General features: G+C 37.4%; 1 protein-coding gene across 1 annotated transcript in view; it reads right to left on the reverse strand.

Moving 5' to 3' along the window:
• The window catches only part of ATP10D (ATPase phospholipid transporting 10D (putative)), a 76,520-nt gene that overhangs the window by 30,818 nt on the left and 30,491 nt on the right, over positions 1-15,211 (reverse strand). The window contains exons 9-14 of the mRNA XM_044680048.1: positions 13,902-14,140; positions 10,299-10,487; positions 8,313-8,922; positions 7,813-7,919; positions 5,855-5,981; positions 4,385-4,569 (exon numbers count right to left, since the gene is read on the reverse strand). Of these exons, the coding sequence (XP_044535983.1) occupies positions 4,385-4,569; positions 5,855-5,981; positions 7,813-7,919; positions 8,313-8,922; positions 10,299-10,487; positions 13,902-14,140 (1,457 nt within the window). The remainder of the gene's footprint in view (positions 1-4,384; positions 4,570-5,854; positions 5,982-7,812; positions 7,920-8,312; positions 8,923-10,298; positions 10,488-13,901; positions 14,141-15,211) is intronic.

Raw genomic sequence — 15,211 nt, forward strand, 5'->3', positions numbered from 1 at the left:
GGGGGGGGGGGGTTGAAGGGGAAAGGAGGAGCATGAATCATGTAACCATGTTAAAAATGAATATTAATAAATGTAAAAAAAAACAAAAAAAAAAACAAAAAACAAAAAACAAAAAACAAAAAAACAAACAAACAAAAAAAAAGAAATCATCTTTTGTATATACTTTTTACAAAAGAATTCATTGAGAGAGGAAATTTTTAGGCATTAGGGCAGTGGTTCCCAAACTTTTTTGGCCTACTGCCCCCTTTCCAGAAAAAAATATTACTTAACCCCCTGGAAATTAATTTTTAAAAATTTTAATAGCAATTAATAGGAAAGATAAATGCACCTGTGGCCATCACCACACCCTGGATCGCTGCAGCACCCAGCAGGGGGCGGTGGCGCCCACTTTGGGAATCACTGCATTAGAGGTCATCTAAACTTTTGGACACCGAAAGCTACTCTTATAGAGTGAAGACTATACAGGGCTTGGCCAAGCTGGAAGGACTCTGAGCGTGGCCTTCATGATAGGTAACATGTTGTCCAGGTTTCTAGCCTAGCTAAGTATGTTAAGGCTAAAGAGGAAGCCTTAACCTGCAGAGTAGCCTGCAGGTGGAGATTTGGAAGGGTAATGGGGAAGATGGACCTGAGCCTGCTGGATAACAACTGCTGGAGTGGACCCATAAAATATAAGAGGTATATCATCATTAGCATCTGAGATCATTTAGACTGAATGCCTTTTGTTGATAAAAATAATAGTAATGATAATAGTAACAGCACTTAACTTTATGATTTACAAAGCACTTTGCATGTTATCTCATTTGATCTTCACAAAAACTCTGTGAGGTAGGTCAATTATTATTTTCATTTTTAAACTTTTTTTTTAAACCCTTAACTTCTGTGCATTGACTCATAGGTGGAAGAGTGGTAAGGGTGGGCAATGGGGGTCAAGTGACTTGCCCAGGGTCACACAGCTGGGAAGTGTCTGAGGCCGGATTTGAACCTAGGGCCTCCTGTCTCTAGGCCTGGCTCTCAATCCACTGAGCTACCCAGCTGCCCCCTATTATTTTCATTTTTAAAGGAAGAAACTGGCAAAGAGCTGTTTTCCCCAAATCCTCCCCTTTTCCTAGAGAGTATATATAGTATACCACTGTCCTCTCAGTCACCAGATTCATAATCTCAGAATAATTCTGGATTTCTCATCTTCTGTTACCTCCCATTTCCAATCAGGTGCTAAGACTTGTCTTTTCTAACTTCAAAACTTCTCTTGTATATGATCCTTCCTCTCCTGAGACTGCCACCACCCTGGTGAAGAAACGCATCGCCTCTTTCCTGGACCATTGCAATATCCTTCTGGTCCGACTGGTTGATCTCCCTGTCTTAAGTCTCTCCTCATTCCAGTTCATCTTCCACTCAGTGAATCTTCCAAAAGATAATACTGACCATGTTACTTCACCATTCAATAAACTCTAGTGGCTCTCTAATGCTTTCAAGATCAAATATAAAATACTCTGTTTTGCTTTTAAAGCCATTTATAACCTGGTTCCTCTCTCTACCCTTTCCAGAATTACATCTTATCTCCCTCCATGCACTCTGCAACATTGGTCTTCTGGTTGTTCATCCCAAACAACACTTTCCCCCATCTAGGAATATTCATTGGCTGCCCCTCCATGTCTAGAATTTCTCTCTTCCTTTCTTCCTTGGGGCTTCCCTCAAGTTCTAGCTAAAGTCCTACCTTCTGCAAGAAATCTTTCCCAGGCCTTTGAAACTTCATTGTTTTCTCTCTGACATTATCTCCAATTTAATCTTCAACTTGTCTGGGGATATATCTTGTTTGTACATAACTGCTTTCATGCTATCTCTAGCTCCTTTAGAACAGTGACTAAGGACTAGAATTTGGAGGGGGGAATCCTTTGTTTGCATTCTCAGGACTTAGTATAATGCCTGGCATGTGGGAAGCCAATAAGAGAATAGATAAAAATCTGAGACCCCTCTTTTGACACCTCTTATGATCCATGCCTTTTCTTATTGGAAAAACATTATAGAGTTATTGGAAAGTCCATACTCAGACCAGAAGCTACTGAGTTAACAATTTCTCTCCTTGATAATTAAGAAGTCCAAACCCTAAAAAATATATTACTTAGATAAGGATTGGAGCCAGACAATTTAGTCCAGACTATCTGACCAGGTGCAGATCTGTAAATCAAGGCAGAACGCAATTAGTAAACATCTCCATGAAATTTATTTCTGCTCCCAGAAGTAAACCCCTACTAATTGGTGGTTGGAATTTGGCCCTTGTCCTTGCACCTATATCTCTACTTTTTAGACTTTAATGGATTGTGTATGATTTGTAACCCCATTCACAGCTGTTATTCTTTCTTTGTGTTCTTTGTTTGAAACCAGTATAAAATAAAGTCCAAATCCCATTGCGTTAGAACAGCATGGGCTAACCACTAGCAAAGTTGTTCTCATTTTCTTTCTCCTGCTTTAACCATCCTGTGCCACCACGCCGCTCAGGACCCCAAAAAATCATATAGAGGCATGGCCCCCTATACTGGCACATAGTAGGCACTTAATAAATACTTGTTGATTTTACTAATAAGTGGGTGAAGTAGGGTATCATAAAGGTCACAGGAGATCAAATTGGGGAATATACTTTACTTTGAGGCAGGGGTGCTACTACACAGACCACTTCTGCCAAGCAAGTCTATATGATCTGAGGTTCCTCCATGTCAGGCACCTCCTTGGCCACTAGACTTGTGGCTATATTGCATCCCTCTCCTTTGGCCAGTGAAAGAGTTAAGAGGAGCCAATGGCTTCTAGTCCTCACTAGACTCATGCAGATAGTGCAGCAGATATGGCCTTCTAAGATAGAAGGTGTGACCAACTTGGATGGTGCTCCGTGGGGACTGGAGGAATAAGGGAATCTCACTCTGCACTGACTTATTTTGCCATTATTTTTATAGTTCCTTCTCTGCCCTGAAGTTGCTAATTCAAGGCAATTAGCCCAAGGTCTAGGGCAAAAGAGGGCAGCTCCCAGGAGTTATGAAGGGTGAAGCAGTGTGGTATAAGAGAGTGACCGCTGGCCTTAGGGCCAGGACTTGCTGGGTTCAAAGTCAATCCTGCCATGTATTTGGGCAAGCTTGGGCAAGTTTCTTAACCCAAGTATCATTTTCCTCATCTGCAAGTTATTCAGGCAGAGGATGCTACAAGGTTGTTCTGAATGACTTGTAAGGTCCCTTCCAAACAGAAATTCTAGAATTCCTTTTTCAATCACATATAGGATTTTTTGGTTGTCCATTTCCAAGACATTTATCACACAGTAAGTGCTTAACAAATGCTTAGTGATTAATTATAGCTTTATCAGTATCTTATCTTCCTGCTAGACTATACATTTCTTGAGGATAGGAACCATCCCTTATCCAAACTTTTTCTTAAGTCATTTTTTCAGTCATGTCCTCCTCCCTTTGACTCTATTTGGCATTTTTTCTTTCTTTTTCTTTTTAAACTCTTATCTTCCACCTTAGACTCAATACTATGTACTGATTCCAAGGCAGAAGAGCAGTGAAGGTTTGGCAATGAGGGTTAAGTGACTTGCCCAGGATCATATAGCTAGGAAGTGCCTGTGGTCACATTTGAATCCAGGACCTCCCATCACTAGACCCGGCTCTCAATCCACTGAGCTATCCAGCTGCCCCCTATTTGGGATTTTCTTGACAAAGACACTGGAGTGGTTTGTCATTTCTTTCTCCAGCTCATTTTATAAATTAAGAACTGAGGCAAACAGGGTTAAATGACTTGCCATTGTTAGTACTGGAAATAAGATTTGAATTCATGAAATTGAGTCTTTCTGGTGCTTTATCCATTGTAACACATAGCCATCCTATCCAAACTTTATATCTCCTCCATTTACCATTAAAGTGCTTGGTACATAGTAGGCATTTAGTAAATAGTTGCTGTTAGAGATGTGATGCATGTTAGCCTACCAAACACAGGACTACAGTGTAGTGGTTTATATAGTTTTTAAAATTCATTCACTTATGTATTCATTCATTCATTCATTCATTCATTCATTCATTCATCTATCTATTTATTTATTTGTTTATTTATTTTAGAATATTTTTCCATGGTTACACATTCATGTTCTTTCCCTCCCCTCATCCCTCCCTGCTCCTATAGCTAATGAGCAAGTCACCTGGGTTTTACATGTATAATCGATCAAGACCTATTTCTAGTGGTTTATACTCATAACAACATAACAAATATTCATGACCTATTTCTAGTGGCTTATATTCATAACAACAAACAGGACATTTCCTGGTTATTCAGTTTCTTTTGTCTCTAGCTCCCACTGACTACATAGCCCACCGAAGAGCTAAAACTAGCTGATAATATTTCTACTCACCTTACTCTGGGTGTTGAAGATAAAGATTTTGTCATCTTGTTCCAGTAGTTTGCAAGCATAAGCAATGTTAACAGCTGTCTCCTGCTTGTCTCCGGTCAGCATCCAGATCTTGATTCCTGCTTTTTGCAAGGCTTCTATCGCCTCCGGAACACCCTCCTGCAAACGATCTTCGATGCCAGTAGCACCTACAACAGGACAATATAGAACAGAGGCACTTAAGGAAACAAAGCCAATGGAAGCCCAGAGAGTAAACTTGCTATTGCCCATCCTTACTCTATCCTAGGAAACAGTTTTCACTTTGATGCTACAAATTGCAACAGGTATCTGCCAGCCCAGAGAAGCCTCTGTAGACAATGGAATTTCTCCATAGACACTAGAGAAAAAAAAATTAATACATACAGAGTTGAAATTTGGGTTGAGATGGGGAGAAGAGGGAGATTCTGCAGGAGGCAGAAGCCAGTGTGTCAAGCTGAAATTCTTAAAAAAGCTCATTCTACAAAATAATAAATTGACCCAGACCATGATTACTCACAGGAACTGTAGGCCAGTAAAGACTCTGTGAATTGGTCAATTTGGGTACTTATCTAGAGAACAAGGCTGGATTTCAAATATGAAAACACTATTTACAATAATGCAGAGAAGGTGAGCATGGCCAGGTCAATAAAGAGGCCAGATCTGGATGTGTATATGGTGTATTCTTCCAGCTCAGAAGTAGGGAATCAGTAACAGAATGAGGATGAAGGGGTTGGAGTGGGAAGAAGGGAATTTCTTGGTGAATCAAAATTGAACCCAGAATAAAAATATCTGAGTTTTTAGACTAATGGTATCAATTATACAACTTTAACTGAAAGGGGTGTCAGAGGGTAGGATAAAGTCAGAAAGGAAGCAAGTGCCACTTTGCATTGAATTTAATTTTGAAATGACTGTTTCAAGGTTGATGGGTTTGGGTCCTCTACAAATCAGTGCTCTCTCCCTTAAAATGGAATAGGGTAGATTGAAAGTTTGGTGAGGTTGTAGTAAAAGGGGTAGGAAGAATAATTTCTGGATTTACTCTTCCATTTGCTTGCTTGCAATCATTGTTAGATTAAAAAAGAAGGGGAAATGTGTTAATTTCTCAAGTGATAAAATACTTTTATTTAGAATAAAACTGCTATCATTCCTCCACCCACAATTTTTGAAGGTAGAAATAATTTTAATATTTCTATTTTGTTTGACAATCCTAGCATCCTGCAAAATTATTTTTCAAGCTCATTTTATAGATGAGGAACTGAGATAATTAGGGTTAAGTAACTTGCCCAGGTTATACACAGTTGATAAGTATTTGAGGCTGGATTTGAGCTCATGAAGATCAGTCTTCCTGACTCCAAGCCCAGTGCTCTCTCCACTGTGCCACATAGCTGCCCCATCTCTTGTGTAACAATAGTTTGATAAATGCCTGTTGAATTGAATTGGTAATTATTTTCCACCTACCCAGCAATGTTAATTTGTTCTCAAGTCTCATGGCAGATTCAAGCAGTAATTGTTCCCTGTTGTCAATGCTAGTTTCTGCTAAAAAATGATTCTTTAGCCACTCAGCATACTCTGTGTCACTCATGTCCTATGTGGAAAGAGGGAAGGAAAAGTGCTTTTATAGCTGCTCCATACGTCTCCAATTCTAGGCTATTAATTAGGTCCACTATATGTCCATAGGCAAAATTTTAAAGTAAGCAGTTGATTTTTAGTGTGCCCTATTCCAGGTACTTTCATTGTCATCTTTAGTCAGAAATAATCCCATGCTACTCCCAGACTTCTCTCACCAACCTACTTGAAATCCACTTGGGTTATAACTTGTTCCTTCAGGTCAAGATTCTTTATTTCTAAGTTAACAACTTATTTGTCAATTTTGCCTTTGTTAATGAGAGAAAGCTAGAAAAGAGCTACTTGGGTAAAGTACATTTTAATAACCAAGTGGCACAGTGGATAGAGTATTAGACCTGGAGTCACAAAAACCTGAGTTCAAATACCATCTCAGACACTTTCTAGCAAGTCATGTAACCTTTGTGGTCCTCATATATAAAATGGGAATAATAATAGACCCTACCTCCCAGGATTAGTGTGATGATTAAATTAGATAGTATTTTTAAAGACCTTTGCATATCGTAATGTGCTATATAAATACTGTCATCATCACAATGATAAAAGCAAGGCTTTCTAGAATGTACACAAAGGAGTAACACTCATGCAAGGTGTTTTGTCCCGAAAGAATTGTGAAATTAGAATTGAAAGGGACCATAGAAATCATTTAGTCCAAGTCCCTAGTCAATTCAGTAGTTCCTGGCTTCTGCTAAAATAGTTATATAGAAAAACTAAGTAGTAGATTTTAAAGTAGTAGATAATAAAATCAGAAGTAGCTCATTCCATTTTTGTATAGCCCCAGTTGTTAGGAAGTTCTTCCTGAAATTAAACCAAAATCTACCTTCTTGTTAATTCCATCTGTTGGCCCTGGCTCTACCCTCCTTAGGTACCCAGGTTGAACTCCATTCTTCTTTGCTGATATTGGACCTTCAAATATTTGAAGGCAGCTACAATCTCCTCCTAATTTCCTCTATTGCCTTGTGCTGCTGTGGAGCTGATCCTGAAGGATTCTTGAAGGCTATGCCAGGGTAATATGAATTTTGACAGGTCCAATTAAGCTAGAGAGGTTTGCTATAGGATGTATGTCTTGTCTCTGGGCCAGCCTACCCTGCTTTGGAGAGAAGATCATAGATTTGGACAGAAATGTTTGCCCAGGATCTCATAGCTCATATTTATTTGATATCAGATTTGAACCCTGGCCTTCCTGAGTCCTAGAGACCTTAGCCACTCTACCATTTTACATCTCATTATCGAAAGGTTGGCAAATGGGTTGTGATTTTTTTTTGCCATATCAAAGAATGAATACTGCCTATTAAATCCATAAAGAAAAAATTCTACTTAAAATTCATTAAATGTAGACCACAAAAATCATTAGTTTCCTTCATTTCCAATGACGAGTGTTTCCTTGTTTTTATCAAGCTCTCGTTTGAAATACCCACTGTGAATTATAGTTAATTTCCCAATACCACTTTGCTGTATGATATCACCTTAATGAATAATTATTTTATTATTGCTTTAATAGTATCAATTAACTATTTTATTAATTAATTAAATTAGAATTATTGATTAATCATTTGTTCTCCTAATCTTGGGAATAGAAGATTTTCCAAATCCCATTTCCTCACTAACTTAGACAAAACAACAGAATATAGGGGTCAGAGGGAGAAGAGTCCCATGTTTACACTTACACCATAATAAGCTAAAACCTTAGATAACGGGGATTCAGATCAATGGCACCTGATTACAGATGAGTTGTAGTTTTTAAATGCTCAACACCACTACAGAAAGAGGAAAATTCAGTGAACAAACCTCACCCTTTTGGCAATACATAAAGTGCGAAGCCCTTTTTTGGCGTAGTCATCCAAATGTCTCTGGGTTTTCTCCCTGATTATCTTTTGTTGTTTTTCCAAAGTATGGCCATCTAAAATTATTAAGAAAACATAAAAGTAGCATGATGATGAACGTTTTCTATTACAAACATCTTCAGAGAGTTACATTTAAGCCTCAAAGGACAAGGCATCATCTTATGGCATTTCCATTTTTGAATGGCCAAAGTACACCTAACGAAAGAGCTGCTGGACAAAAGAACTAGTCCATTTCTAATTGTATTCTTCAGGAACAGAAGCTGGTACTTAGAACTGGAGCATCAGTTCCGATTGGCTCCCCTGTGATGGATTTCAAAGTTAAACGTGCTCCACAATAACAACCTGGAGAGTTTGATGGTACAGACATGTGGCCATCTGGTCTAACAATCACCTAGCCCAGAGCAGGTCTGAGATGAGAAGGCTGAGGCACCAGCTGGGCATGTACCTACCTGAGGATGCTGAGGACAGGAGCTCCATGATGACCGAGTCAGCCCCCTTTGTATATACCACCACCTTGCGGGACAGAGGGTGCCTGACCACAACAGACATTCTTTTTCTCACAGAGTCAAAAGGAAGAATGTGCAAAAGTTGAAATGTTAAAGGTCCCAAAGCAGCCAGGTCAACCATCACCTGGTCAGGTGTCCTGGACTGTAAAGTGCACTGATAAGCCCGTGCTGCGTACACTAACGCAGCTTCATCTGGGCTTTCTGCTTCATAGTGCAAATCTGAGGCAAGTGTCTGCTCCTGGCTAGAGTCCACACTGTCACTGGCGCTGCCTGCAGCGGCTTCTGATTTCTCTTGGTCCTGGAGGTGAGTTGTTTCGCTGGCACCTTGGGTCAGTTCACTTAACTGGGAAGCATCTTCCTCAGAGGGTGGGGCCAGCTTTGATCGATTAAAAATAGAAAGTCTGCTCACAAAGGCATTTGGACCTCCAGATGATGGTTCCTTTCCACTGCAAAGGGATGGAAAACTTGACCTTCGGACAGATAACCTCTGGAAGAGGTTTTTAATTTCTTCTAAGGATGTGATGGGCATTCTACCCAATGAAGAGAGTCTCAACTAAGAGAAAACAAAATATATAACACATCATAAGTGAAAATCTTCACTTTTTTCACATTTTTTTTGGAATTAGGTTTGCAAGGAAAAAAAGTGACTAAAAATTACTAACACAAGAAATGTTGGTTAGTTTATTCCATATTTACAGATGCCACAGATAAGGTAGCAGGGAAAGAAATCACACAAAAATAACAGTTCCGATGTTATGTCTCCTGATGGTCTTCTATTTTATGAAAGAATTTTCATTTGCCTATAGCTTGGTTTCTTTTAAGTATGATCTAGTTTCTGTCAGTTTGGATTTTTGTGTCAGTGGTAAACCAGTCAAGCAACTTAATTATGTCTTAAAGTCAACTCAAGTTTCACAGGATCTTAGATTTAGAGATAGAAAAGACCTTAGAGGTTTAATCCATTTTCCTCACTTTGCAAGTTTAAGAGTCACAAAGATTCACAACCTTCTATTGCCCCCACCAAAAACAAAGCTAATGATAAATGTACAAAACAATTTAGCTCTCATTGCAGTAGTTTTGGTGAACTCATTGGAACTGAAACTCAAGCTAGACAAATTTTTAAATTGTCAGCTTTATCAGGAAGTTAAAATGGAAATGAAATCAACTGATGTTAGTGTTTACATGTAGCTTTCATTTATCTTATTCCATCCTTTCTAAATATCCTACATAACAAAAAGTAGATTTCAGGCTCATGTAGATAACTATATAAAATTCTTTTCCAAGTCAATGTATAATTATGATTCTTGAGGAAAAGGAACAAACATAATAATCTTATACTTCCACATGGTTCCTTAGAGAGAAGACAACAAAGCTAGCTCTATGAAGGAAGGGACTATCCTTTACTTAACTTTCTATGCCCCATAATTCCTAGCACAGTGCCTTCCATAAAATTAATACTAAATAACAACTGAATAAAACTGAAATGATCCACTATAAGCAAATTGTTAAAACTTATTTGCAAATCTTGGAGAAATTTCTGTATCTTTCAAACTAGACAAGGGGAGTCAGGAAGATTTGAATTTGAAACCTATTTTGTACATTTATTTGCATGTAATCCTAAGCAAATATCAGTTTTCCTTAGTTTCTTCAACTGTAAAATAAGGATAATAATATTACCTACTTGACAGAGATTGGGGAAGATCAAATGATACTATATATATACATATATATACACACACATACATATATATAAAAGTCTTTGCAAATCTTAAAGTACTATATAAAAGCTAGTTATTACTACTAGTTACATGTCAACTATATAATTAATTTTCACACATAATTAATTTTTACATAGCAACTGGGTGGTGGAAATACATCTAAACCTAGTGTTTTCTTTAGTAGCTTGGGATTGGGTTGAATGAAGAAACTTACCCGTTGTCGTGGTTGATTGGGAGATGAAACTACAACTGTATTACAAATTGCCAAGGCAAGAAAGAAATCAATTATGTACAAAGTTTCTGTTGACAGATCCTGGTCAGTTTTATCTTGTAGTGTGAATAACTGAGGTGTAATCTGGCTAAATTTGGCCAAAAGTCCTGTGTCTGGAACAACATCAGTTTCCTGTTGGTCAAATCATCACAAAAGGTATTGATCACAAGCAAAGTCCTTAGGCTTTTGTGGTTTTAATTTCACATAAGATGGTTTTTGCAATGAGATCAAGTCTATAAAGAAAGAAGTACTATACAACATTTAACCATTTTTTTAGAGAATTCTATGTGGGTTAGTGAGATTGATGGAATAACATATTTGAAGAGAAAAGCAAAAATAAAATTCATCAAAAAGTTATGTGTTTACAAAAAAGGATAACAAAAACCATGGCACCCATTATCTTTACATTTGCTTTTCCCCTCTCCATTGGAAGGACTGTTACTTATTTTGGTGAAGAAGTGACATATAGATGACAGAACACAGAAATAGCTCTAAGTTTTTATTGGCATGTATGCTACTTTTGCTACTGATATCCATTCTATAAAAAGCTCATTCTTTTAGAATAAGGACTGGGAAGTTGACATGTTACTGGGTTTGAAGTATTTTAACTAATATTCATAATAGAAGCATATGCGAATGAAAGGTCCAATTTATATATGCATTAGAATTCATGAAGGACCCCTAATAATAAAGGCTCAACTTGAGTCATTATAGATCAACTGGAGACTTTCAAAACCTTTTCCTCACAAAAATCTTATGAAGATGGTGGTTATGAATATGTTTATTTGCAAATGAAGAAAATAAACCTTAGGGAGGTTACTTTCCCACAATTCCTAGAAGACAGTTAGCACTTCAATTTAAATATCAGCACTTAAATCCAAAAGTCTTTCCTCTTTCCATCTTTTCCTTCCTTCTCTTTGTCATGGATAATAAGTGGCAGGCTTTGGATTTGAACCTAGGTTCTCTGACTCTTAAGTACAGTGCTCCTTCTACTATAACACATTAATTCTCCACTTTCACTTAACAGAAGTAATCATACAGGAAATATCTACAGCAAAAGAGTCTCCATGAATCACTAGCTTAATTCATGCTTCTACCCATTTTAATGCAACATAATGCTGGAAAGATTATAGATTTATAGAATTATAGAACTAAAAGTAGCATCATGTTTTTAACCTATTAGAAATAGCCTTAATTTACTCATGTTATTACATTTGAGTTTCTGATACAAGCTCCTATAATTTAAAAAGCTAAATTATTTCACAAAGAAACCTATTTAGTAGCTTGTCAGTTTTCTCCTGCCCTAACCTTGGAAAAGATAGCTCTCAGAAAATGTACCAGCGTTAACTGAAGAATGCAGCATTGAATCTTGGCAATCTAACAGTATCTGCTCAAATATTTTGCAAATTTATCAGTTATTTCAGGAGATTAAATATCTGCCCTGAACAACATTATCAAAAATATTGATTTATCAAATTTATCAAAAATATATGATTACGGGGGCAGCTGGGTAGCTCAGTGGAGTGAGAGTCAGGCCTAGAGACTGTTAAAAATTCAGCTAAGTCAATGGGTAATTTAGATAACTAGGAATATATTTTAGGGTTTGAAAAAAACAAACAATTCCCATCCTACTTCCTAAACTACTTCTTAAGTCTCATTCTGACATGAGAGAAATATTCAATGATTAGGATAGGAAACAGTACATTATTTCTAAAATATACACTCAAAAACAACTGTGAGCTACAAAGTCCCAGTGGTTATAATCAGAGTATGATATGTTTGGTGTGATTTCATTGGTTTACTTGGTCTATTTTAAAGTCATTCAATAAATTGATCAATCAACAAATATTTATTAAGTACTTACTTGTTGTGAAGTACTGTGCTAGGTATTGGGGATACAAGTACAAAGAATAAAACAATCTTCATTCACAATGAGCTTATAATTTAATGAAGTCTATAGATTTTAAATTTACTTTCCTTGTTTCAGGCTCCCTTTTAAATACTTGGTCTTGGACTTGGATTTCACTTTTTTTCCCTTTACTTAAGGACAAATTAGATAGTAGACTGAGCCCTCTGTCATTTTCTAGTTTTGCCCTCTACCAGTTGACTAAAGATTTTTGCATGTTTTTCAAGCCATGTTGGATTCCAAGCAAGCTTTGAAACACTGGGCAATGGTACAAGTGAAACATATGGAAATGAGGTGAGAGAGGAGGTCAGATCAACACTTCTGAAAACTGCTTCTATCATGTGGGAACATAAAGCTAGGCTAGAACAGACAGGGAGCCAAGGGATGTGGCTTAAACCTTGCTAGTTCTCATCCCTGTTCCTTACTTCTGACTAAACAGGAGTCCAAATGTGACTAAGACAGTACTCATGGAAAACATGAAGTCGGTAAAATATGGTAGAAGAAAAGAACATTTAAAAATCCTTCTGACCAGGCTGTGGAGAGAAGAGTTGTGGCAGAGGAATCTAGAGAGATGCTATTTTCTTTTATTGTTTTATTACTTCTCAGAAAAGCAGAGAAGAATAAAGCATTTACCACAGGCCAGATGCCTTGGGTTTAACTTGACATGGTGGAATTTAGGAGTTACAGAAAGGAAGTAAATCAATCAGGCTTAGGTGACTGCCTGTATCACTAGATCCACAATCTAGTCCCCCAGAGTCTCTCTCCCTAGTGAATGAGAACACTGGATAATCCAGTCACACCACATGTTTCATGCCCAAACCAGGATGAAAGCATTGTAGAAAAAAATATATCTGGAATTTGATGTCGGTATGTCATCTGGCTACTCAGACTTTGGTTAACCACTTGGTGATTCAAATTCTTTAGTTTCTTGATAGGAAAACTCAAGTGGGTTGGACTAGATGATCTCTATAGTTATGATCCTGTGATCATTGCAAAACATGTCAAAATTATTTCAAAACATATTGTGAAAAACTACGGCTTTTTATGTAGCAATACTCTAAAACGTAAATAAATAGCCTAATTTCTCCAAAGAAGCACTTTTTTTCTCCATGTTTTGGGCCAGAGTCTATACTATGTAGCACATAATAGGTACTTTAGTAAATATTTATTGACCAAATGATTGTAAAATAGATGTGAACCTTAACCTCCCAGAACTCAGGTCTTTACTCTGTATGATACTACAATGTCCAACTACAATAAATTGGAGAGAATTGCTAGGAGAAAGGGGCATGACTGTCAGGGAGTGGCAAAAGCTCTGTGTGTAGTCATCAACACATCTTTTTAATCCTCATACAATGAGGAAATGAGACACATTATCCTCAAACTCAAGAAGTTTTCTTCACAGTCTGGACATTAAATCACTTTCTTCAAGGCTCCAATTCATCTGATGGATGCAACCAACCCTTTCTCCAAGTCGATCTTCAAAAATGACAAATTTGGGTTTTCTTTATTCAAATTTTCATTACAGGCAAGTATTCTCTTTCAATTACACAAAGATGTTTTGATATGGAGCAATAAGGAGTGTGATCTTTCAACATAATAATGTCTGGGTAAGACTCGAAACACACAAGTATACTTACAATAGGGCTACTGAAAGCTGCCTGTCTGGAGAGGGATGCATCAGTGGTGCCATCTTCTCCTCCTAGGGCAAAACAGCTCCCAGCAAGATGATTCAAGGACTTACTTTTCAAAGGGCCATTATTAGCTGTCCTGCAGCTGTGTGCCTTCAGTTTAGTTATATTGCTGAGAGAGCCACTAGGGGTGTCTGCCAAATCCTCATCTTCAGAGGAAGCTTCCTGGTAGGACTCTAGCCTCTTGGCTAATGGAGAGAAATTGCATTTGACAATTAAGATACAAGAAGATTGACTTGCTTGTTGAATGCCAGAGACATTCATTTAAATGTTGGATTAAAAAATGAAAGAGCTATTAACAAAATGAAGGCTTCAATTTTAGCTTAAATCCTACCACAGACTATGAAACTGGACAAGTTAATTATGCTTTCTACAAAATAAAGTAGTAGTCTTGCTTTTATGAGGATGTCAAGAGAATGAATTAGAACATAAAAGAAAGGGCACTGTGTCCTTAGAAGGAAAATACCAATGGAAACATGTATATATTTTTGTTAAACATCTAAAGAGAATGAGAGCTGATTTTGTATATCTTGATTGCTTCTATTTTATCTGGGGCCATAGACCAAGTCATTAAAACTTCTCTAGGTTTTACCTTCCTTAGCTTTACATTTTTATCTCTTCCTAACTTTCTTATTACTGTCAAGGACACTACCATTTTTCTAGTCATTCAGGCTTGAAATTTGGGTGCCATCTTTGACTTCTCACATCAAATCTGTTGTCTGGTCCTTCCATTTCTACCCCTGTCTTTTCCAGGATGTTTCCCATGCCTAGAAATTTCTCCCTCCTTATTTTTACCTCTTGGCTTCTTTTGAGTCTTATTCCAAATGTGCCTTTCTGCAAGAAGCCTTTTCTGGTCCTCCTCTACCTTTTTCTACCACTGCCAGTGTTTCCCCTCTGAGATTGTCTCCACTTTATACTTCATAATGAGGAAGACCACACAGAAATAACTGTGTAAAATGATGGATCTTTATGTATATATGTATATGATGTGCATATATGTAGTTGTTTTCTTGTTGCTTTCAATTGGAATATTAGCTTTTTGGTTTCCTGGATTATTTTTGCCTTTCTATGTGTAACCAGTGTTTAGAAAAGTTCCTGGCATATGATATGACCTTGATAAATTCTTCTTAATCTGATTGACTAAAAGGAGGAATTTGGATTAGTTTATTTTAAAATTTCCTTTGAGTGCTCTCTCTCTCTCTCTCTCTCTCTCTCTCTCTCTCTCTCTCTCTCTCTCTCTCTCTCTCTCTCTCTCTCTC

Source organism: Gracilinanus agilis, chromosome 6 (assembly GCF_016433145.1).
Source record: "Gracilinanus agilis isolate LMUSP501 chromosome 6, AgileGrace, whole genome shotgun sequence".
Taxonomy (NCBI): Eukaryota; Metazoa; Chordata; class Mammalia; order Didelphimorphia; family Didelphidae; genus Gracilinanus; species Gracilinanus agilis.